Source organism: Eleutherodactylus coqui, chromosome 7, assembly GCF_035609145.1.
Source record: "Eleutherodactylus coqui strain aEleCoq1 chromosome 7, aEleCoq1.hap1, whole genome shotgun sequence".
Classification (NCBI taxonomy): domain Eukaryota; kingdom Metazoa; phylum Chordata; class Amphibia; order Anura; family Eleutherodactylidae; genus Eleutherodactylus; species Eleutherodactylus coqui.
Window position 1 is genome coordinate 115,493,555 of NC_089843.1, and position 25,918 is coordinate 115,519,472.

General features: G+C 40.8%; 1 protein-coding gene across 1 annotated transcript in view; it reads right to left on the minus strand.

Annotated features, from left to right (window-relative positions):
* Positions 1–3,980: 3,980 nt before the first annotated feature.
* Positions 3,981–25,918, minus strand: part of TMA16 (translation machinery associated 16 homolog) — a 30,774-nt gene continuing 8,836 nt past the window's right edge. Inside the window, exons 3-7 of the mRNA XM_066573569.1 lie at positions 25,359–25,396; positions 21,283–21,367; positions 19,155–19,303; positions 9,442–9,484; positions 3,981–4,683 (exon numbers count right to left, since the gene is read on the minus strand). Coding sequence (XP_066429666.1) covers positions 4,521–4,683; positions 9,442–9,484; positions 19,155–19,303; positions 21,283–21,367; positions 25,359–25,396 — 478 coding nt within the window. The 3' untranslated portion in view covers positions 3,981–4,520. The remainder of the gene's footprint in view (positions 4,684–9,441; positions 9,485–19,154; positions 19,304–21,282; positions 21,368–25,358; positions 25,397–25,918) is intronic.

Genomic DNA, 25,918 nt, shown 5'->3' on the forward strand with positions numbered 1-25,918 from the left:
GAAATTTAACGTACATAATCTAAATCTCTCACTTCCCAATGTCATAGAAACTTAAAACTTGGCACGGGCATTGGATATGTCATAAATAGGAAATGTTAATAGGTCCCAACTTGATTATTCAATTCTATGCGCAAAAGAATTAGCGTCCAAATTTTACGTACGGAATCTAATTCTTTCACTTTCCAGTGTCATAGAAACGTGAAATTTGGCACGAGCATTGATTGTCAAAAATAGGAAAAGCTAATGGGTCCCAACTCGATTATTCAATTCTATGCGCAAAAGAATTAGCGTCCAAATTTTACGTACGGAATGTAATTTTCTCACATAGAAACTTAAAATTTGGCACGGGCATTGATTATGTCATAAATAGGAAAAGCTAATGGGTCCCAACTCGATTATTCAATTCTATGCGCAAAAGAATTAGCGTCAAAATTTTACAAACGGAATGTATTTTTCTCACTTTCCAGTGTCATAGAAACGTGAAATTTCGCACGAGCATTGATTATGTCATAAATAGGAAAAGCTTATGGGTCCAAACTTCATTATTCAATTCTATGCACAAAAGAATTAGCGTCCAAATTTTACGTACAGAATGTAATTTTCTCACTTTCCGGTCTCATAGAAACGTGAAATTTGGCACGAGCATTGATTATGTCATAAATAGGAAAAGTTAATGGGTCCCAACTCGAATATTCAATTCTAGCGCAAAAGAATTAGCGTCCAAATTTTACGTACGGAATGTAATTTTCTCACTTTCCGGTGTCATAGAAACATGAAATTTGGCACAAGCATTGATTATGTCATAAATAGGAAAAGTTAATGGGTCCCACCTCGATTGTTCAATTCTAAGCGCAAAAGAATTAGCGTCCACATTTTACGTATGGAATCTAATTCTCTCACTTCCTGATGTCATTTTACATAAAGGAAACGTTGCATGGTTACCTCCCGTGGTGTTTTCTGGGTAACACAGAGAACTATGCAAAATGGTGAACATATGTTTTTCCAGTATCTCTAAAGTAACCACGACTTCATAAGATTTCCGTGTGAACACCAGATAAACACCAGTACCAAATTAACTCAGGCGAAGCTGGGTATATCAGCTAGTTAATAAATAAAATAGTCCAAATTGTTACAGTGGAATGAGAAATATCTTGTAGAAAATAAATAAAAAAACTGTAAAGTTGCAAGTCCGCATATTTTCTCGTCCAACCAATTAACGTCAGAAGTCACATAATGAGTTGAATAAGGAGTTTTCATGCATGGAGACCTGTCATGAGGTCAGTATAAAAACACCTATTTTGAAACGCCTCCGATTCTTCAACACCGCTAAACAAGGAAAATAAAGACAAAAAGGAGCTCTCCAAACAGGTCAAAGATATAGTAGAAGATAACCAGGTTTGGCTTATAAAAAAAAATTCAAACCTTTGCACACCCCACAGAACACCATTAAATCCATTAACCCCTTAGTGACGACCCATAGTATTTTTACATCCAGCCATTATAGGACATGTATGGAGGGAGATAGTGCTGCTATCTCCCTCCATACATTGCGGATGTCAGCTGTTTATTACAGCCGACACCCGCGGGCAACAGCCCTGACACATCATGCAGCCGATCAGGGCTGTTAACTCTTTAAATGCCGCTGTCAATTCTGACAGCGGCATTTAAATCCTCTGAACACAGTGAGATAAAAATAAAAAACAATAACGTTTTACTAAATTATTTATTAAAAAAAAAGTTATAAAAGTTAAAAAATGAAAACCCTTTTTGCCATATTTACAATAAAAGAATCTAAATAAAGCAAAAATATGTATTTGGCATCGCTGCATCTGTAAAAGTCCGATCTATCAAAGTAATACATTATTTACCCTGCACGGTGAACATCACCTGGAAAAAAATAAAATAAAGAACGCCAGAAATGCGCTTTGTTTGGTCACACGGTCAAGAAAAAAATGTAATAAAACGCGATCAAAAAGTCGTATGTATTCAAAAATGGTACAAATGGAAACGACAAGGATGTACCGCACAAAATGAGCCCTCACACAACTATGTCAACGGAAAAATAAAAAAAAGTTATTGTGTGCAGAAAATAGTAAAAAATTAAATATCTTTTAAAAAAAATAAATAACTACAAGTAGTACAGCAAAAAAACCCAAACAAACAAACAAACAAAAAAAAAACAACAACAACTTTATAAGTTTATAAGTGCAAGAATTTGGCACCAACAAATAACTAGTAAGGGTGAATCGCAAATATCTGCATATGGTGATAAAGAAAGTCCTAGGCTAAATATATACAATTACGTTGACAAGATCCAACGCGGTTCCCTTCTGGGTTCATCAAGAAGCCATGATAACGCATATGATCTATGAATCAATACTCATCTCCTGGAATTACAGGGACCTTCAGGCATGTTAAAATAGGACCCCACCTAGCTCCACGATGAACCCAGAGGGGAAAATAAGTTTAGGTCCTTTTCAACTTAATAGTACATATTTAGCCTGGATTTTATGATTCATCCTTATTATGATACAAGCGTTCACATGCTATAGCACACAAAAGAGTGAGGTTTTTGTCTGGAGTCTCTATTGTCAGGTAGTGCAGCCTATGAGGGCAATTTTTGAAGCACATGCATGGAATTCAATCATAAATAGTGGTATGTGCCCTTTTGTTCAGTGTATGCACTGTGTAAAGAGGTTTGGTATTTTTTGGCATTACGTTATGCATCATTGTGTACATTTTTGTGATTAAGGGTAATCTGTTTAACATTTGTTATCATTAGCGCTTGCACACATCTCAAACTCAGTATCTTACCTCCCATTGTATTTTTCATTTATCCTGTGGATTAGCTATTACTAGAGAGATTTACATGAAATTTTTATTTTAACCCAGTTTTGGATTCAGGGTTTCCTAGGGGGCTTTCTCTTTCTGCCATTATACAATGGCGCCATCTGCTGACTAGAGCCAGTACTGCGGTATGTGACATGCTGGAGACTCCCCCGACAACAGGGCGGTCAGTAATATACAGTAAGAATACCCTGCCAGACGGCTTCTGACATCGGAGCTGTACAGCCCTCAATCATAATGTCTTCAGACGTCAGACAGTGTATTGGAAAGGGTTAAAGCTTTATTAAAAAAAAAAAAAAAAGGTAAGTTTTGGTTTTACTAATAAAAAAAACAAACAAACAAAAACAGAAAAAACACAAATGGGGTGAATACTTTTCCAAGTTACTTTACATTCCACATCTGTGCTGTTAAAAAACATATTAATTATGTAATTAAAATATAAACCTGCCTTATTTCCTTCTAAATGTAATGCTTTTACCTCAGACATTGCCACAGGTGTTCTTACTATAGGATATCCTGAAAACATGACCTGTTGGGGGTCCCTGAGGACTGGAGTTGGGAAACACTGCTTTAAAAGTGCTACTTCGGCAAACACCTTTTTCCATCCTTGGCCTCTTCCCCGATTGACGGTCATGCTCTGGAGGTCTCTTTTGTGTATTGCAGCAACTTCCTTGCAGTGCAGCTCCCTGTCTAATGCTTATTAGGCACTATCTTGAGTGAGATTTTTTACTTTTAGTTTTCAAATCTATCCCATGATGCATGAGCACAGCATGAGCTACAGGTTGTACCATGTTTGCCTGCTTGGAGGGACAATATAGTCTATATTCACCAAAATAAGCTAAAGGCCATAAGTATACAGTTATGAGGATGAGCTGTGAACTCCTCTATTATAACAGTGTGTCAGGAGCGCGTGATCATTATCAGTAACTGTGATAGAAGTGTTTGTGTTCCACTTTAGACAGTTTCTGCAGGATTGATGCAACAGCATTACACACACTGAGAAATTGACTAGTTTCAGACAGCATAAACCCAAGTAGATCTGAGCTAGTAAGAACTGAGTTCACATGACCATCTGAGGAAAAAAAAAGAAAGGAGGGCAGGAGTTTCAGATAGAAAGAAATAACTAACCAAGGTAATGCTAGCTCATATTATATAATATTTATTATATATAATATTACTTAATTATTTGAATGATTCATTTTTTTGCTGACAGTAAAAAGAATTATGAAGATGTAAACTTTTTTATCTAAAATATATATATCTTCAAATAAATACACACAACTCTTTTAAAAATTCATGCAAAGTTCTCATCTCAGGCTAGCAATTAATTGCAGCACATGAAGTGCGGTTAATTCTTTCTGGAATATTCTCACTTCAGTTAATCATCTCACTTGAGACACACAGCGCTGTATTTCTCAGCATATTCAAACTGAAAAATATCACATATGTTTTACTCGTAGCTTTTTTTTGTGAACAGCTCCCACTGATGTGAATTATTAACATAAAAAAAAAAACTTGCAAAGATTTCACTTTTGCATTTCATTCTGTTAAGAATCACAGTTACGCAAGTTGTTGCAAATGAACAAGTTTCTTCATTGTAGACTCTCAGTTTAGAAGGCATTACTGTCTTGGATATTTTGTTCTCCTTGGTTTTAACAGTCTCCTGGCACACTTCACTCGCTGCCACTGTCCTCAGACCCCTCTTTAGTTTCCATTTTCTCTTCATCTTCAGCATCTTCTGCTGAATGGTCTTTCTTAACTTTAAGTAGCGAGTCACTGACTGAAAATTTCCGCATTTTAATGTTTGGCAGCTTGTTCAGATCCAAATCCCATTCTCTGCGATTGAGCAGTAGGAGAGGAAAGAACGAGAAAAAAAAAAGAGATTTGTTAATTTATCAGAACTGCACAGATTTACCCTGAGGAGTGAGGAGAAACGGTTCATCAATCAAATATACCTTCAATGCTCTAAACTCTACAGTAGGCTGAACTAGAACAATGCTTTATAAATCATATTAAGCAGAAGGGCAAAGCTTGAATTTGCATTAATGGAGCTTTATCTCTTATGTATTAGAATTTAGGGACTGCTAAACCCACGCTATACTTTGTCTTAAAGAGGACCTGTCAAGTCCCCAAACAAAACTGGCAAAATACATGAAATCCTTCCTGACTCGATTAAAGAGTTTTTTTTGTAAGCGCCCAAACCCATTCCAACTGTAGGAACCATATTATTCTTGTCACTCAGTATTGTTAATTGATAAGTCTATTGATGAATGGATGTTTTCTAAAGCCCTCTGTCAAAGGAGTACCAGCTGAGTAACTCTGTTAATGTCCAATCATCGCGGATAGTGTAACGGCAGTGTCAACGATATGATCTCATCAGACTAAGGGCCATTCACACGGGACAATTATTGGGCGCTGGAGCGCCCAACAGTCTTCCCAGCTGTAATCGCTACTGTGCTTTTACACAGGAGCAATGATTTCTCAGTAAATTGAGGCAGATTGTGCCAGAGGTCACTCTAGCCACCAGCCTCCATCACAGTAAACAGGCAGTCGTTCATAGATGTACAACTGCCTGTTCACATAGGCCAATCATTGATCAGTTTTTATGCCATTTCAATGACAGATGAATTCTCATTCGGCAATGAGTCACTAGCGGCATTCACCCTGAATGATTATCGTTCAGGTTTCTGCAATCCAGTGATTATTAGCCCTTAGGACCCTTTTACATGGAACAATAATTCTGCCAGCGACTGAACAATTGTTAATTTGGTCTCATAACGTTTATTTTCCTGCCTGCAGAAACTGAACAATCAGAAGACAATCTGACTGTGTAAACAGGCAATTCTTCACCTGCCCGTTTACGGTGAATGGAGGCGGGTGGAAGCGATCTCCGGCCCACTCCGTCTCCATTCACTGAGCAATCATCTACCCTGTGTGAAAGCTTAAGTGCCCAACAGTTGTCCCTGAGCAATGAAGAGCAGTGGGATAAATTAGGTAACAAGTCAACAGTGCGTTCTTAAAGCTGATGGGTTGAAGCAGAAAAAATGGACAAGCATAAGAATCAGAGTGATTTTTAACAAGGGCCAAATTGTGCTAACTAGATAACTGGGTCAGATTATCTCCAAAAGTCTAGTAGGGTGTTCCAGGTTTGCATGAAGCACAAAAAACAAACAAACAAAAAAAATTAGCAGTAGGGTTATGGACATCCAAGAGTCACTTGAGGAACGAATGATAGCACATCTGGCTCGATTCCACAAAAAAAAAAAAAAAAAAAAGCTATTGTAGTACAAATAGTTATTGCAGACTATAAGTGTCATAACCGTTTATTGTGAATTGTTGCATATGGGGCTGTGTAGCAGACAAAATCTAAAATCGATTGGCATCGAATTATTTAGAAAAATAGAGATCCTTCACTATTTGGAAGGCTCACATACTGTGTAGTTCTAGCATTTGGTAAACATATCCGGTAAGGTTTCTTTTTTGCATTCAAGAAGCAAGGACTTGGAACTTGAACCAAACAAGTGACCTCCTATGCATAAATGCATGTTAAGTACGTATTATAACAATATTTTATAAGCATGTGTTTTCAGATGTAAGCTGTTAAGGATGACCATGAAGCCGTTTACAGTTAGATAGGGGGTCACTTATAAGAATATCCTTCACGGAAATGGAAATGTCATACTTTGTAAGAAAAATAAAACGGCCTTGTAAAAAACCATTAAGGATGATAATGCATTTTTCTTATTTCAAATGTCAGTTTTAAAGTACTGCATTTCTATAAAAGCTGCCAAGTGAAAGATGTATTTAACCCCTTAAAGCTCCATGACACACAATTACATGATAAATGTTCAGGGTTTGTATGAAGGGCGATTGAGGGTGACAATAGATGACCTCAGAGGGAGGGGGAGGGGGAGCTTTTTAGGAAGAGAGAAAGAGTGAAACTTGTGGAGTGTGCAAAGACCTGCATATGCAATAATCAGCTTCTCTACCCCCCCCCCCCCCAAATATTTGTATGCATGCATCAGTTGTGCTTCAGTTTGTAATCAGTCCATATTCAGTTAAAAACTGATCAGCTTTAAAAGGACTCCAAATCACAGGTGTGAAACCACCCTAACTGAAATCTGTTCTATTCATGAAAAAGACATTACATGTTCTCCAGTAGTAATAATAGTTATTACTACAAGTGCATCATGTCATGAGGACGGACAGGGCAGTGTATAATGAAGAAACTTAAGAGTTTTTTTGTGTGCATAATGCAAGTGCTTAGGGAGACTTATTCACAACTGAAATCCAGGGGCTAGTAAATGTCTGGGTCATGGAATCAATCAATTAAGGCATGTTCGCACTGCAGATTTTAGAGTGGACTTTGGCCCATAACTTGTACTAAAATCTGCTTAACCCCTTAATGACGCGGCCATTTTTCGTTTTCCATTTTCGTTTTTTCCTCCCCCCTTTAAAAAAATCATAACTCCTTTATTTATCCATCCACGTCACTGTATGAGGGCTTGTTTTTTGCGGGATGAGTTGTATTTTTCAATGGTGCTATTTAAAGTACCATATAATGTACTGAAAAACTTTTAAAAAATTCTAAGTGGAGTAAAATGGAAAAAAAACGACATTTTGCCATCTTTTAGTACGTCTTGCTTCTACGGCGCACAAATGGCAACAAAAACGACATGATAACTTTATTCTATGGGTCGGTACGATTACTACGATGCCAAACTTGTTTAGGTTTTTTTTTACTATACTCCTTTTTTTTTTTTAAAGACATAAAATTTTTTTCAATTATTTTCTGTCGTCATTTTGTGCGCGCGATAACTTTTTTATTTTTCCGTCGACGTAGTTGAGCAAGGTCTCATTTTTTGCGGGATGTCCTGTAGTTTCTGATAGTACCATTTTGGAATACATATGACTTTTTGATCGCTTTTTATTGCGTTTTTTATTGGAGACAGGGTAACTAAAAAAGTGCATTTCTGGCGTTCTTCATTTTTTGTTTCGGACGACGTTCACCGTGCGGGAAAAATTATGTGCTACTTTGATAGATCAGACTTTTACGGACGCGGCGATATCAAATACATATTTTTACTTTATTATTTAGATTTTTTAATAATAGATATGGCAAAAGGGGGGTGATTTAAACTTTTACAACTTTTTTTTTTTTTCAATTAAAAAAAAACTTTATTGATTCTTTTTTTTACTTTACTTTGAAGTCCCCCTGGGGGACTTTAAGATGCGATGCTTTGATCGCTCCTGCAGTATGACGTAATGCTATAGCATTACGTCATACTGCTTTTTGACAGGCAGCCTATGAAGCCACCCCACGGGGACGGCTTGATAGGCAGTCTGCTAAGGCAGCCCTGGGGCCTTTCATTAGGCCCCCGGCTGCCATGATACGTGCAAGGCTCCCCCGATCTCACCGCGGGGGGGCCGCGCGGGACCCCCGAACATCGTTCGGGGGATTTAAATGCCGCTGTCAGAATTGACAGCGGCGTTTAAATGGTTAACAGCCGCGATCGGCCGCGCGGCCGCTCGCGGCTATTGCCCGCGGGTGTCAGCTGTTATAAACAGCTGATGCCCGCACTGTATGAAGAGAGGTTGCCACGCAACCTCTCTTCATACATACCCCGACGCTCCATGACGTACCAGGTACGTCATTGGTCGTTAAGGGGTTAAAATATGCATCCTTTTCACATTTGACGTGGATCCATGTCAGAAATTCTGCACACTGATATTGTCCATAGACAATCGCAAAATCCATGTGTGGATCCATAGCTTAGCCACAGTTTTAGAGATGGAAAAATCCACATTAGATTATACCAAGTGAACATACCCTTGAGCTCAGGAGCGATTCGATTTGTAACAGCTCATCTATTTATGGACCATTTAAACGCAAAGACAATGTTTCAAACGATTGAAAGATTGACAGTTTTAGCGATCATTTTGCATAAAGTGTTAATGGACACTATGTCCATTTACAAGTAATTAGTTTCATTTGCATCTAAAAGGGCCTCCAGGAGCTGTTTGCAGAGCATGGCATGTGGTCTGAGCTCTGAACACTGCTCCTTTGTTCTCACACAGGCTGTGGGCAGAATACAATGCAATCTCAGACTCTTGTGCAGAGCACAATGTGTGGTCCTTGTTATCTTCCCTCCGGCTGAATGATTGATTTTAAGCTACCTTAAAATCATCGTTCAACCGAAGAGTGACAATGGCCGCGTTTACACGCAATGATTATCGCTCGTATGCCATCATTTGAACGAATTTAGAGTGATAATCGCTAAGTTTAAATTGGCCTTTATTTACAAAGAGGAAAAGAAAAAAAGACAAGTATGCTAACTACTAAATTTGCTAAATCCTCTTCCTTGACTAAACTCAAGCTATACAGGGACAGGAAGAGGATCACAGACTTCGGATGCTCCTGTTCCTGCACAATGTCAGAAGGTTTTCCCACAGGTACCCCTCTGCTACAGCCATCAGCAGCAAGGGACATATCAGGAGTGCTTTCCTGCCAGTGCATATGGCATGAATACTTGGCAGGGAAAGGGTAATGCATTACATAAAAAAGGTAGCCGTTGTAGCAAAAGAGGAACTTACCTAAAGGTTTTTAAGTGTTTTGTATTCGCAATATCTGGTATCTCTGAAAAATAGTTAAACAGTAGTTTTAGTCAACAAATTTTAAATGAAAAAAATTTTTTTTTAGTTCTCACATCATATGTTCTTTTTTCAAGATATGTAATATTGTTACTTACTGCAAGCATTAACCATAAAGTATATTTAACCCTTTCCAATCCACTGTGACGTCTAAAGACATTATTATTTAAGGCTGTACAGCTCCGATGTTGGAAGATGTCTGTCGGGGTTCTCTTACTGTATATTGCCAGACTCTCTGCTGTCGGAGCCTATCCAATTTGTCACCTCATGCAGTACTGGCTTTATCCAGCATACAGCGCCATTGTATAAAAGCAGAAAAAGAGTAAGCCCCCTAGGAAAACCAGGATACAAATTGGATTGGAAAGGATTAATGATTTGCCTGAATCTACTTTCCCTCTAACCTCCAAGTGGCCATCATCTACAGACCACAAGACTTTGCCACTGACTTCCTCGACCACTGCGCCACCTGGCTCTTACACTTTTTGCTCATGGATATCAGCGCCATCATCATGGGCAACTTCAACATCCCTGTTAATACATTCCACTAAAGTGTCTCCAAATCCCTTGACTGCCTCTTTTGGCCTCACAATAGCCCTTCACCCCGACTCACAAAGGATGGTGACATACTGGACCTCATCGTCACTCACTTCTTCTCCCATCCAATGTCTCTAACTCACCTTTCCTATACAACCTACTTACCTTCACCTCCTTTTTCTCCTCAACTGCTCCCCCTGTCGAGGAATCAGCGCATCAATACCAATGCTACGCTGATGGCACTCAAATCTACTTATCTGGCCCAGATGTTACCCATCTGCTATCCAAAATCCAAGAGTCTCGAACAGCTATACCCTCCTTCTATCTCTTCCTAAAACTGAACATCGAAAAACTGAAATCATCTTCCCCCCACCTCACTCTACATTCCCACCAGACCTATCAATTACTATCAATGGCTTCATACTTTCACCAGTTCCACAAGTCTGCTCTCTCGGTGTAACACTGGACTCTGACCTTTTCATCAAATTGCATATACAAACCTTTGCCACCTCCAGCTCTTAAATTTCTCTCAGATTTGATCTTTCCTCAACTCCAAGTCAATAAAAATACTAGTGCATGCGCTCATCTTCCATCTAGACTACTGCAACATCCTCCTCAGTGGTCTCCCTTCCAATGCCCTTTTACCCCTCTAATCCATTTTCAACTCTACTGAGTGGCTTATACACCTATTGCTCAGAGAATCAAGTTAGTCAATGACATACAAGGTAGTCCAGAATCTGTCCATACATTTCTGACCTAATCTCCCGATACCGCCACTCACGCAACCCCCATGACTTGCAAGACCTCTTCCTTTGTTCTCCCTTATTGTGCTCCTCACATAGTCGTCTCCAGGATTTATCTAGTGCGTCACCTTTACTTTGGAACTCACTACCTCAAAGCTTAAAACTTCACCACCTGAGAAAGCTTTAAAAGTAATTGAAAAACCCACCAGACAAGCCTATAACCTACAGTAACCCTGCTGCCACAACAGGGGCAACTCTACCTACCAGATGTATCCTCCTCTGTACATCCTTGTAGAAAGGGTCCTCTGTCAATTTATTAGTCCTTTACTGTCCCCGTTGTTCTATGTATGCAATGTAGTTAAATTTGCAGCAATATAAGTAGTTTATATGTAAAGTCGTTTAACCCCCATTCTTCATTTGTGCAGTACCCTGGAATTAATGGCACGTTAAACTAAATAATATATCACCAAATAATGTGCATACTTGTACATCTGCATTTAGAAAAAAATTGTAATTGATTCTATGTGCCCATTTTAGAGACTAACTGCATCTTTCTTCAACTCTGCTTCCACAGAAGAAAGGCTTCCTTTGCAAACAGAGTCTTACCTCCCTTATCTTTAACCTGTCACATATAGTCCAATCTGCAGCCACTGTGTTAGAGCGAAATGAGCTAAAGAGATTGATATATATAAATGTGGGAATAGATTCAGTATAACTTGTAATATATTTATTTACATCTCTGCTCATTCTGGTTTAGGAGTCCAGTGAGTGATCCCATCAGTGATTGAAAGCGCTTTCTATATGTATATGTATACAGCCAAGAAATATTCCGAACTTGGTGCCCTCAGGAAGTGGAGAGGTTAATGTCACTCACACTCCAGTGTAAATACACAGCCAGGTTATTTATGGAGTGGAAGGTCGGGTTGTGTAACATGATCTAGATTCACTTGCTCTTGTACAAATCATATGCCCCTCTGAATACTAGAGATGAGAGCAGCAGACAGACCAGGTATACAATGGAGCTAGAGGATATGAGAAGGATGTGTGTGCAGATGCCAGTGACCTACTTCTCAGCGTTGAACAGGTCTATTAGACGTGCACTGCAATATAATCTGCAACTCTCACACAAGATCATTCTCCAGAATTATTTGGATGTCAACTGCACATAAAAGAAAAGGATGGCACATGAAGTAGAAAAAAAATGGGAGATAGAAGAAGAGTGGAAGTGACCAAGTGGCCAAAGTAAGGGGGTTATAGATAAGAGGGCTTATTCCTCAATGGTGGGGGTGATAATGCGCCTTATTTGTCCTTGCTTTCACGACAGACAGAATACTATTAAACACACATGTGCTTTTCCTGTCTCTGAGGTTGGCAGGAGCTTGCAATAGATGCATCTACCTACATCAGCGATCAAATTCTGCCCCTGTGTTAACAATACAGAAAAAAAAAACACGACAACAAGTGTCCCTTCATGTTTTCAAAGTGTCAGAAGAGCTTCAGGAGCAAATACTTTCTGCTCCTCCACCAGAAGATCCACACCGAGGATCAGATGCATCAGTGCCAATTGTGCAGCAAGGGCTTCTCCCAGAAAAGTAGTCCCACCCTCCAGCTCAGGACATGTGCTGGGTAGCACCCCTACAGCCGTTCCATTAGTGAACAGAGGTTCTGCTTTATCCCCCCCAACTACACGACTTTTGGTCCCAATTCCTCTGCCTCCAAGTGACTAGAAGTTCTCCTGTATCATATCCAATGCTGCCATGTGTTACAACGGCTGGAGTCTGAACTAGCTCCAATCACAGTGGTTAAAGTTCTTAAATCCTGGGGGAAGGGAGGGGACTTAAAACATGGTCTTTCTCAGGCTCTATTCCATCTATACGTTAGTTCTTCGGCTTGTTTTAAAGCCAATCATCTCTATCTCAGTTAGAATAAAGTCATATTAGCAGTTCTGGGTGGAATTTAGCCTAACATAAGCTTTAGAAATACAATTGAGATGTGCAGTGAGAGCTACAGGTTTATGTGGCTCCCACATTAAACTATCTCAGGTTTTATTGTGGCCACAGCCATGACGTTATAAAGCCAAGATTCTTAGCTTTCCAATAAGACCAAAGCCAAAGCTCTAACTACAATATAAGTTGAAATAGAGCCATTTATAGCAAGGGGATTTCTCAAACACCCTAGGTGACTGAAGTGAGACTCTACAAGGATGTTTGAGAAAACGTCCTTGGCAAGGAAATGATTTAACAAATGAAAGATGTACTGCTGAAGAAAGACGCTTTAAGTTGGACAACATCAAGTAACACATAAAAACATTAACTTTCTTATGTTAGGCTAAAGTTTAAAACACACCAGGTTATTCTTACCAACCTACAAGGTTAGTGTACAGCAGAAGACTCCAATACAGAGCTTGTCCAATAAACTGAACAAGAGACTGGAAAGGGTAAAAGGATTCTAACACTGCAACCCTGTGCTCTCCCAGCTGCCGCCTTTAAATGAAACCCTAAAGCTATGACTTGTTAAGCAGGTAAAACCCCGGATGGAGTAGGGGAGTGATCTTTTCACTCAGAACTTTGGTCCCTCCAAACTCCTGGACCCACACTCCTGGACCCACACTCCTGGACGTTAAAGCAGTAACCTATTGTAACTGGTACATCTCGTTTCCTGGATTCACATCACTGATGAGAGCAACCTTGAGGACAAAGATACATGAAAGCAATGATTTTTCCTACTGGAATAATAAATTATATACCAGTACTACAAAGACCTAAGACGACATAAGGGGGAAAAGTGCCAGGACTAAGAAGATTGTAACTATCTGCTGGTTGAGTACAGAAAGAGAGCGCCTTGGGGGAAACTGTGTAGCATGCAGAGATTGGCTTTAAACCAGCAGGGATTCAAAAATCACAATTTTACAAACAAGTGTTATTCAGAGATAAAACAGATTTCATTGTTTTGTTTTTCTAAGGAACAAATGTAGCACAATGTCACTTGTCAGCGCAATGATTCTGATAATGCTCTATTGTCAAATGCTTCCAAGAAATTATACAGTGCCTTGTGAGAGTGTTCAGACACCCACCCCCCTGGTGTTTATCCTGTTTTGTTGCATTACTACCTGGAATTATAATGGATTTTTGGGGTGTTTGTACCATATGATTTACCCAGCATGCCTAACACTTCAGAGGTGTAAAATAATTCCTTAGTGAGACAAAAACAATAATTTAGACAAAACACAGAAGTTTAATGTGCATATATCAGTACAGTGAGAGATGCAAGTCTCTTGGGATATGTCTATTAGCTGAGCACATCTAGACACTGGATTTTTATCTATTCTTCCAGGCAAAACTGCTCCATCTCCTTAGATGGGTTGTGTTGGTGTCCAGCAGTCTTCAAGTTATGCAACATATTCTCAGTTAAAGATTTTCCTTCAAATCACTGTAGCGTACATTTAGGGTGGGTTCACACTGGGGAGAAAACCGTGCGGTTTTCTAGTGATGCGAGAGCCAGTAAAAAAGCAGATTATGAAACAAATGATTTTCACCGGTTTCCTTACCATCTGCGGTGTTTTCACTGATGCGATATTGAGAGAACGTAAAATCGTGACATGCTTCATCTTTCTGCGATGTGCGAATTTTCTATCTCTCATATTTCCCTATGTACCTCCTTTTTATCGCATCACAACACAGCAAACTTGCATCGCGATGCGATTTTAACATTAGAAAGTCCATTTGACTTTCGTGGGCGGCAGCAATGCGATGTCAGATCATTCTATTATGAAAAAACATTGCCGACGTCCAAACGGGAGCAAAGATGCAATTTTGTCGCGATTTTCTTGCAGAAGAATTGCTGACGCCCGTGTGAAACTAGTCTTAGGATCATTGTCCTGTAAGAAGATTAATCTGTCTCAGTCTCAAAGCTCTGACAGACTGCAGATATGTTTACATATTAAGGATTTGCTGCAGGAAACCGTGTAATGACTTGGCAAACTAATTTGTTGCATACTTCACTCCTTTGTTTGGGCAGCACTGCTTATGTGAACAGCGCTGGCTAATCAAAGCCGCGTGTAATGTCAGACTATCAATGCACAATATGCATCAAGTAGTCAGAGAAGCGGTGTGGCCATCTTGGTTTGTCTGGGACCAGAAGGTCACTTTAAGGCACTCCAGTTTGGATTTAGCAGCATCTCTGGCAGATTGATACAGGTTTTCCTACAGAATTTCCCTGTCGTCCATATTTCCTTTAATCCAGCCAAGATTTGCAATACCGGACAATGAAAAGTATCTCAGCAGTGTGATGCTGCAACCACCATACTTTACTGTGCGAATGGTGTTCTTGGGGTGGTGGGAATTGTTGGGTTTATGCTACACACAAAATTTCCCATAATGGCCAAAAAGTTAAATTGGAGTCTTCTCTGACCTTCTTCCACATGCTCAGGGAGTCGGCCACATGCTCTTTAGTGAACTCCAAATGTTTTTTCCTTTGTTTTTCATTAAGTAGTGTTATTTATCTGGTCCCTCTTTCCTAAAGCCCCACTCCACTGTCCTATGGACAGATACTTCCACCTCCTTTATGGATCTTTGGAGCTTACTCAAGAGTGGTTACTGGTGTACATTAAACCTCTCATTAGGACTGCCTGTCCATGGGCGTTGCGGTATCCCGTGGCAGAGATTCGCATGGTGCGAATTGACGCCCACGAGCGGAGAATCGCTATGATTCTCCACTCGTCGACGGGGGGCAGAAGCGCTTTCCATAGCAAAGCTGTGGCTGGATTATCGCCGCAGGGAACGCAATGAATATACACCAGTGGACAGGCAGTCGGTTGAGTTCTGGTGGGAGGCCTTCTCTTGTCAGGTTTGTAGATGAGCCATATTCTTTCCACTTTGTAATAATAAATTTAATGGTGCTCTCCGGGATATTGAAAGCCTGAATTTTTTTTTTACCCAACCCTAATCTCTACTTCCCCACAACATTGTCTTTAACCTGTGTTGGAGCCCGCATGCTGCTTGCCTAATGGTATTGCGAACTCATGGGCCTTTCAGATCAGCTGTATTTATACTGACGACATGTGACAGATCATGTAGCACTTTGCAGACAGGGCATCTTATTCAACCAATGGTGACTACTGAAATTAATCAACTACATCAGACCTTATTTAGTTAGAATTTAAAGGGGTTGTCCCGCGCCGAAACGAGTTTTTTTTTTTCAATAGCCCCCCCGTTCGGCGCGAGACAAACCCGATGCATGTGTTGAAAAAAAAAAAAGGATAGTACTTACCCGAATCCCCGCGCTACGGTGACTTCTTACCTACCTTGCGAAGATGGCCGCCGGGATCTTCACCCTCGGTGGACCGCAGGTCTTCTGTGCGGTCCATTGCCGATTCCAGCCTCCTGATTGGCTGGAATCGGCACACGTGACGGGGCGGAGCTACGAGGAGCAGCTCTCCAGCACGAGCAGCCCATTCAACACGGAGAAGACCGGACTGCGCAAGCGCGTCTAATCGGGCGATTAGACGCTGAAAATTAGACGGCACCATGGAGACGGGGACGCTAGCAACGGAACAGGTAAGTGAATAACTTCTGTATGGCTCATAATTAATGCACAATGTACATTACAAAGTGCATTAATATGGCCATACAGAAGTGTATACCCCAACTTTGTTTCGCGGGACAACCCCTTTAATCATTAGAGGGGGTGAACACATATGCACTCATAACTTTTTCATATTTTTAGACCCCCTGCACATGGGCGGAAATTCCACGGCGTAATTTCCGGCAGAACTTCTGCCCGTGGACGCTGCCATAGGATTGCATTAGAAAACGCAATCCTAGGCAGACGGCCGTCATTTGTCCGCGTAAAATCACAAGCGGAAAACAAATTGTGGCATGCTCTATTTCTGTGCGGGTCTCGCAAAGGCCAGCACAGAAATGTCTCTCCCGGGCCGGCATCTCTGCTCTGCACATGCATCGGCTGGACGGCAGGCGGCACATGAGAGAGCCGGAGCCGTGGGAGCAGGTGAGACCCGCACTGGTCCCTTCAGGGGCACGGGTCGGGTCCCGCTGCAAGAATTCTCGCAGGGGATCCGACTGGACCGTCTGCAGGCAGACTTAACCAGGTAATTTTTCCTCCCACTGTAATATAGTGGACTATTTTGTCAAGTCCATTGCATAAAATCTAAATTAAAATCTATTTTAATTCCAGGTTGTAATGCAATATGACAGTGGAATAAAGGGAAAAGGGGGGGGGGGGGGGGAATACTTTTGCAATGCACTGTATATGCGTAGTACTACCCCTTAAGGACCAAGCTGTTTTGTACCTCAAGGACCAGACACTTTTAGGGATTTTACCCATGTGGCGGTTTTACTTTTTTTAGTTTTATTTAGTACATTTATGCTAACATAAAAGTATCAGAACAGGTTCCCTCTATTTGTTTCAGACGTTTTGATATATAATATGTATGGTTTTGGTTTACAGGGCGCATACGGCGACGGTTTTGGTTGGCGTCGGTTGTGTATTTTCTTTCTTATGTATATATTGTTATTTTATTCTGTAATTTTGTTTTACTGATGTATGCAATTATGTTTTTACGATCTATGTCTCCCATGACATTATATAAGACCTCTGAGGGACATTTTTTTTTTTTTTTTTAAATTTGACACACTTCCACTGTAGCTGGGGATCCATAGGAGCCCCAATAACAGGGGAAAACAACCCCAGAAGTGACAGTAGTCACTGGTAGAGCTGGTCAGGGTCTGCTGTAGCAGGGAACCCCGGTGGTCACATGATCTCCCCGGTTCCGTAATGAAAGTCACATTCTGCTACTACTTTCTACTCGGGGAAGGAAAAAGCAGGAAGGGTTAAATACCCCTCCTGCCTTCTCCTCCGGGTTATCAGCTGTCATTAACAGCTGATAACCCACCCCGCCTCTAATTGATTGCAGAGCAGGAGACTTAAAGCGCAGCCGTAATTTTACTATCGGCAGTGCTTTAAGCCCAGGACCAAGAGCCTTATATTTACCGCGCCTGGTCCTTAATGGGTTAAGGACTCACAAGAAGTTATAAACTGATTACTAAGTACTAGAGGGCAAATATGTTCTATTATGTACAGATTGTATTTTTCATCAAAAATAAATATTCCATGCTTCATGTATTTTCTTCATTTTTAAACAGTCTATTAATTATAAAGTACCAGGGAGTTAAGTCCTAAAACAAAACCACGGCTTACAAGAGATCCCTGAAGTGAGATTTTTGTAGAAGAACGCTTGCATTAAAGATTCTCTTCTGGGTAATATTGGCTTTTTAGCAGCAAGCAGATGGATGACTGAATTAACAAGACTTCATGAAAGGTCAGAATTGGATAACATACTTTGATAGTCATTTTTTCTTTTTTTTTTTTTTCCTTCTCACACACTGGGTGACATTCCATTATAGGAAAACAGAATGTGTTTTGTACTTCACAGCGTAAAGAGACATGGATTTATCTGTAAAATATCATCTCTAGTGCCGCGATATTTATAGCAGCAACTGCAGAATTGTTATTAACAAAACCCTGTAAAAGGGGAACACATAAAAACTGCATATAGCATTATAATACAGGGCAATTCTCTCACTAGGAGACCCAAACATCCCCCAATAACTGGTATTTCGGTACGGTCCCCTATGAAAATTGGCATTGACGAAGGTTATGGAGCAGAATTATAAAAAAAAAAAAAACTTAGAAAAAAAAAAGCATTGTCTTTCCTTGTCCATGGCAACCAATCACATGGCAGCTTTCATTTTTCAAAAGCACTATGAGTAATAAAAGCTGAGCTGTAATTGGTTGTTATTGGCAGCAGACAGTTTATTTTGGACAGTTTTCTGAAGGCTCCTGTCCACGGGCGATGATTCGCCGGCGGTAAATTGACAACAAATCACTGTGTCTGAAGCTTTCCATAGCGTTGCTATGGAAAGCGCAGGTCCGGCTTCCACGAGCGGAGAATCATAGCAATTCTCCGCTATTGGGATCTAAATCGCGGCATGCCAGATAGGCTCAGCATGGAGAGCTGTCAGCTCTCACCTGCTCCTGGGCGACGGCTCCTGTTGGATATTGCTATGCCCGTGGACAGGCAGCCTAAATCTCCCCCCATGTCCATTAAAGCATCACACCTCTCAACAAAGCGCTTTGCATCCGTGACATCATGAATATACGGTATAATTTCTTTGCTTGTGAAGACAATCAAAAATGATGCAACACAAAAAAATGAAAAAGCTACTTCCCAGTTTGGTAGGCTGGAAATGGAAAACATTTAGAAACTGCAGTTAAACTGTAAGCAATACAACCCTGTAGTAACATAACAGTTCCAGCAAGAAGGACAAACGCAAATAAATCAAATGAAGCAAAAACCATTACCCATCCCATATCCATTGTACAGTCCTCTTTCGCGCTCTATGGTCTGTTTAATGACGCTCTCCCGGGAACCATGCTGTCTCGCTTGTCTACCTTTGATGCTGTTATGCAATTCAATTTGTTCCAGCTCAGTATCAAACCGATGTAAATAGCTGAAAATGCAGAAAAAAAAATTACCAAGATGACGACCATAATATCAGCCATCAAAACAGTCATAAATTTTATTATCAAAAAGGATTCTGGTGAATTTTATTTTCTGGAACAGCTTCACAAAAACAATCCAACATGCTGATTCTGCATCAATGACTGGTTTTATATGGAGCATATGAATAATATATATGAGTTTACAGCTGTAACAGATACAGACGCTCACAAAAAATGGCCACAAAGACCGGGGCTAGAAGAACCGATTTCGGACCTCTTTACTTATCAGATGTCTACGTAGGAAAATATATACTGTATGCACATATACACACTGTGTAAATATATATATATATATATATATATATATATATATATATATATATATATATATATATATATTGTTCAATTTCATTAAAAAGATTGTACAAAGATTTCAAGTTATCCCCTATTAACAAGATAGGAGATAACTTGCTGATCGGTGGGGGTCTCATTGCCAAGTACCCCCTCAATCTCAAAGACAGGAGTCCCAAGCCCCCCGTTGTGCTCACTAGGAGGTTACTGCACCCTCTGTTAGTGAGGAGGAAACTGAATGGAGCACAAATCATGCAAACGCACTAGTGCTCCATTCACTTGCAATGGGACTGCCGAGATAGCTGAGCGGGTGCCATTCAACTATTTCCATTAGTCCCATTGAGATGAATGCAGTGCTGACAGCGCATGCTTGGAGATAACAAGAGTCATAAATTTGGAACAATTTTAGAGGCGCCTTTTAAGAATACGTTCATCTCATTCCCTGGTTACGTTTGGCACATTACCAGAAAAGAGCTGCGTGCATTCACCGAAATGTAGCCCGAAACCCACCCTGACCCTTAGAGCTGTTCTATGTCAGCAATCTCCCTCCCCTAGCTGTACTGCAATAAAGTGTATACTATGCATCATATATATGATTGGATACTTGTATTTTCTTAACTGTGACTAATGGCTAGCAGAAGTCCGTGTATAGTTTTCCATAGGAGGCAGACATTGTGGAAGACTGACAGAAAGCTCAGATGTAATATGAGCACAACCTAACCTATGCAATTTCTGCCAAAATCAGGTTTTTAATTGAATAATAAATTGTGGTGCATAGTACTAGGACTAAATGAGGCGTGCACCACACAGGGACTCCCAGATCTTCCATTCTGCATAACACACGGGCTACATTTTGCTGAGAAGGCTTATACAAGGGGAATCTGTCAGCAGTTGGTCTGCACGGTCTATAAGTTTCTACTGCACTTCTTTTCATGTCCTGACATGCCATAAAGACTTTATTAATTTGTCACCATCAGCCAAGTGCTACTAAAAGTCACGGGGAAGAGAGCCTGAAGTGCCATCAATTTGCTTTATACATAGTTTCAAAATTCTGTCAGATGCAAAAAAAAAATTGCGAGTGGGTAGTGGTGAGAGTTGGAAGAAGGCAATTCATGCAGCAGCCGTAGACTCGCTCTAGCGACCTGTAGCAATGACAAGCCTGTTTATATTGAGCTCTTATCTGCCGCCGCAGTAAAAGCTCCTTCAGTTTATTTTGTAGTTACTCACTTGCAAAAGTGCAACAATGTAGATTGGCACTTTATGTGCCGACACTTTGTAATGACCATGAATATTTGCACCCTTTGTAAATATATTTCCCAACTATTGGGGGTGGGGAGGGGGGAGAGGCCTTAACCCTTTCCAATCCAATTTGTATCTTGGTTTTCCTAGGGGGCTTACTCTTTTTATGCCATTATACAATGGCGCTATCTGCTGGCTAAAGCCAGTACTGGATGAGGTGACACACTGGATAGGTTGCGACAACAGAGAGGCTGGCAATATACAGTAAGAGAACCCCGACGGACGTCTTCCAACATAGGAGCTGTACAGCCTTAAATCATAATGTCTTCAGAGGTCAGACAGTGGATTGGAAAGGGTTAAATAAACCACTATATATGTAGCTACATATATTTCCTACCTTTCAATTAGCTCACAAGCCTCCTTTTTGGTGTACTCCGTTTTGTTAGGCTCAAGATGACCTTGAAACCACTCAAGCTTCTCACCTATGTGAAATAGAAAAACCAATGACATTACCGATGAATATTATGTATCCAGGACTTCAGTTACCATTCTTTAGCGCACAACTGTTATGGTCATTTTGACCATTTGTTCACTTCCCATAAACTGTTGGATTTAAACCCCCCCATAGCTGTATAGCCTCAGTCCTATGGTCAGACAATGTCCCCATCTTTGGGTATTTACGAGGCGTGAGTGGAGGTAAAAGGGACAACACCTGGCCCTTAGATTATAACCTATTGAATGATCCTTTATGCATTGCAGATATCAGAACAGTTATATCAGACTTTGCTCACAACCGTAAGAATGACAACTAGTGCTCCCATTCAATGGGAAGCATTAAAGTGTATCCGCCTTAAAAAGGAAGGCTCCCACATGTTTAAAGGGATTTTCCAATGAAAACAGGTCATCAGTAGTTGATCAGCTGGGGTCCGTCATCTGGGTCCCCAACCGATCAGCTGTCCGGGTGCATCTTGTTAGTGTCACAAATACACAGAGGTCAGAGCGGAAGCAGCAATAGTCTCCATGCCAACATCCGTATAGTGGTCGGCGCTTGTAACTGCAGGCATGGCTCTCATTGAAATCAAAGCGAGCTGTGCCTGCAGTTACAAGTGCCAGCTACTACACAGAGGTTGGAGTGGAGACTTCCACCGCTTCCGCTCCAACTTCTCCGTATTTACGGCGCTGACAGCATGCGCCCGCTCAGCTGATCGGTCAGGATCCTGAGCGACAGACCCCAGCCGATCAACTATTGATAACCTATCCTGCGTATAGGTCCTCAATAGTATTCTCCTTGGAAAACCCCTTTAACCAATTACTTTATACGTTAACCACCAAAGAAACATCCAATACACAGTCTCCCTCTGATGTGCTGAAGGCAGAGATCTCGTCTGTCCAGCAGCAGATCCTCTTGATATTAGATCAGAGGTATTTGGGATTCAGGAACAGGTTTGGGAGAGAATATTTTGAATATGGCGACAGGTGTGGATGGTGGCTGGCTAGAGCAATACATCCATGCTTGCCTGCATTGTAGATTTTCTCGATTCAGAATCACTGATTGTTTAGTGCATTCTTTGGAGATTCTCAAAAATTCCAAGACTATTCAGAGCTCGTCCCGTGTAAAAAGACCATTAAAAAAGTTTCGTACCTTGTTAAGGCCAATTTACATGTAACGATTATCAATCAAAATTCATTCAAACGACTGAAAATGAGCGATAATCGTTACGTGTAAAAGCTGCCATCGTGCATTTTTCGTCTGAACGATGATTTTAAGGTGAACTTAAAATCCATCCTTCAGCTGCAGAGAGATAAAGTTTCCCTTAGCAGACCATATGCAATGTTCTATACAGGAGATTCCATTGTATTCTGCCTGCAGCCCCAGTGAAAACAATGCAGCTGTTTGCATATCACAGCCTGTGATTAGTCACATGCTTGGCTCTGAATATAGCTCCTGGAGGCTTATTTATATGCAAACGATGATGATAAAGTGTTCATGGACATTAGTGTCCATGAACACTTTATGCAAAAAGATCGCTAAAACTGTTACTCTTTCAATCATTTGAAAGATTAGCTTTGCGAGTAAATGGGCCTTTAGTCAGTAGAGCAAAATGTAATTGTTCTCAGCAAGAAAACCATGTAATCTTGTAAATATAGCACCTTTTAATTGCTAACAAAAATAGCAAGCTTTTGAACCTCCTCAGGGTTCTTAAAACCCTTCAGCCGAGAGCAGGACACAAGAGGCTAAAATCAGCAGATAATCTGTAAAGGAAGATCCCCTTCCTATCCTTCCTTCTCTCCAATCACCACACTGCTGGCATCAATATCAGTAGAGCGATATTTCACAAGTCTCTCTGAAGACTCCAGTAAACTTCAGAGTACTAATGAATTTCTACTGCCTTTACCCAGGGACTACACAGCTGGCAGAATGAAAGAGATTACACTCCCTGAGAAGATGCTCCAGACTACTCCACAGCTATAGAACCCCTCCTGAAGTCCCTCCCTGAGAAGATGCTCCAGACTACTGCACAGCTATAGAACCCTCCTGCAGTCCCTCCCTGAGAAGATGCTCCAGACTACTGCACGGCTACAGAACCCTCCTGCAGTCCCTCCCTGAGAAGATGCTCCAGACTACTGCACGGCTACAGAACCCTCCTGCAGTCCCTCCCTGAGAAGATGCTACTGAATACTGCACAGCTATAGAACCCCTCCTGCAGTCCCTCCCTGAGAAGATGCTCCTGAATACTGCACAGCTATAGAACTCCTCCTGCAGTCCTTCCTTCAGAAGATGCTCCAGACTACTGCACAACTATAGAACCCCTCCTGCAGTCCCTCCCTGAGAAGATGCTCCAGACTACTGCACAGCTATAGAACCCTCCTGCAGTCCCTCCCTGAGAAGATGCTCCAGACTACTGCACAGCTATAGAACCCTCCTGCAGTCCCTCCCTGAGAAGATGCTCCAGACTACTGCACAGCTATAGAACCCTCCTGCAGTCCCTCCCTGAGAAGATGCTCCAGACTACTGCACAGCTATAGAACTGCTCCTGCAGTCCCTCCCTGAGAAGATGCTCCAGACTACTGCACAGCTATAGAACTGCTCCTGCAGTCCCGGGCCACCTAACACAACACACAAACATTTCTCTTTAAAAGCTACATTCATCCGGAAAGACATACTGAATTTGTAGCTCCAGTTGCCAAAGCTAAAACTATGTTTTAGGCTACCTTCACATGAGCATATTTCCTGTTCAATTACGCAGTGTTTCACACATCAGTGCATTTTGCACTCATTTGTGCATCTCTATTGACTTCTCTAGGGTCTTTGGGTGCACACATGGGCAGGAAAATAGAGCATACTGCGTTTTCTTTTTTGTGTGACCAAAATGCGCAGGAAAAAACGCACATGTGAATAAACCCATTGAAATTATTGGTTCTATTCTACACATTGAAATAATTGGTTCTATTCTCTGCATATTGCATGCACAAATACACCAGTAGAAAAACATTTAAAAAAAATATATATCGATTTGGTGTCTCTGTAATCGTACTGTTCCATAGAAAGTCCATATGTAGTTTTTACTTGGTTAGGAGTGCTGTGAAAACTTCCCTCCTCCTTCTCTCCCCACCACCCCCCAAAAAAGTCACAATTGCAATTTTTCATTTCTTCCCACTTGCAAAATTTTAAAAACATTTCCATACATTATATAGTACACTAAATGGTACCATTAAAAAAAATTACAACTCTTCCCGCAAAAACCAAGCCCTCATACAGCTATGTCAAAGGAAAAATTAATGTATGACTCTTGAAAGGCGGAAACAAACCCCCCCCCCCCCCCCTCTGGTCCTGAAGGGGTTAAAGGGTTCAGTGTTCAGTTTAAATTTAATCTGTCAATACCTTTATGTTGGCTGCCCTTTCTGGGAACAGCATAAAATAATGACAGGCTCGCTGATTGCAGTGATATGTCTGTCTTATGGATCTATGAAGCAGTTTGTCAAAAACGTTAATTTTATCAGTAGTAGCGCACACACACAAGAGTATAGGAAGTAGTCCTAGATATCGATGAGAACATACAAGCGCTCGGCTGAGCAAAGAGTGCACGTGTATGGTGGTGGATGTTTGGGATAAATAGCTGTCGGCTAACCTAGCATTCAGCCAACAGCTATCTAAGGTGTATGAGCACCTTTACACTGGGGTCACAGAAGAGCCTGAACTTGTACTTGTATAGACTAGGGTTTGTGCACATCAGTGTCTGAAGGTTCAGACCTCTGTCGACGTTTTTCACTAGAAAATAGCTCTATTTCGTCCTGTAAATTCTTGCAAAACTTCGGAGTGCTGGACAGAAATCGAATAGACCCCCACTATAGTGAGTGGGGGGCTGTTTGGTTCTGTCTGAAGACTGAGCCGTTCAGTTAGTGGTTGCCGTTTTCCTGCTCAAGCCCCAACATGTGTACACATACAACAAATACATACTATACTTTACTTACGAAGAATGCTTAACTTCAAGGCTTTTTCATTCTTCATCCTTAAAGTAGAAAAAATGTAGTTCATTAATTTTCAGTTAGCCATGTAAGGGAAAAAAAATCTAACATCAGCAAAGAGGTACAAGTCTGTACAATTATAGGTTCGTTCACACATTGCTGTCAAATTAGGTTTTTGTCACGGCTCAGCAAAAAACATGATTTGACCACTCCATGTGAATAAGCCCATAATCTCTTTTTTCTCGTCTTCCCAATTGCACATCAACCTGGCAAGGATTTTGTTTCCTCCATATTCACTAATGAATTACTTAATGGAAAACTTTGTCAATTAATGATTCTGAACATGACTTATAATGTCTGGATCAGGGACACAGCCAAGGAGAAAAAGAATATGCAGTAAATAAACATTTTTTATGCTGAAAAAGCCTCCCTTCGGCTTATATTCGAGTAAGGTTAAAAACAAACAAGCAAAAAAAAACAACGGCCAATCACAGCCATTCAGTGAATGACAACACTGATTGGCTGTGATTGGTTTATCGAGCGCCGGCTGTGATTGGATGGCGCTC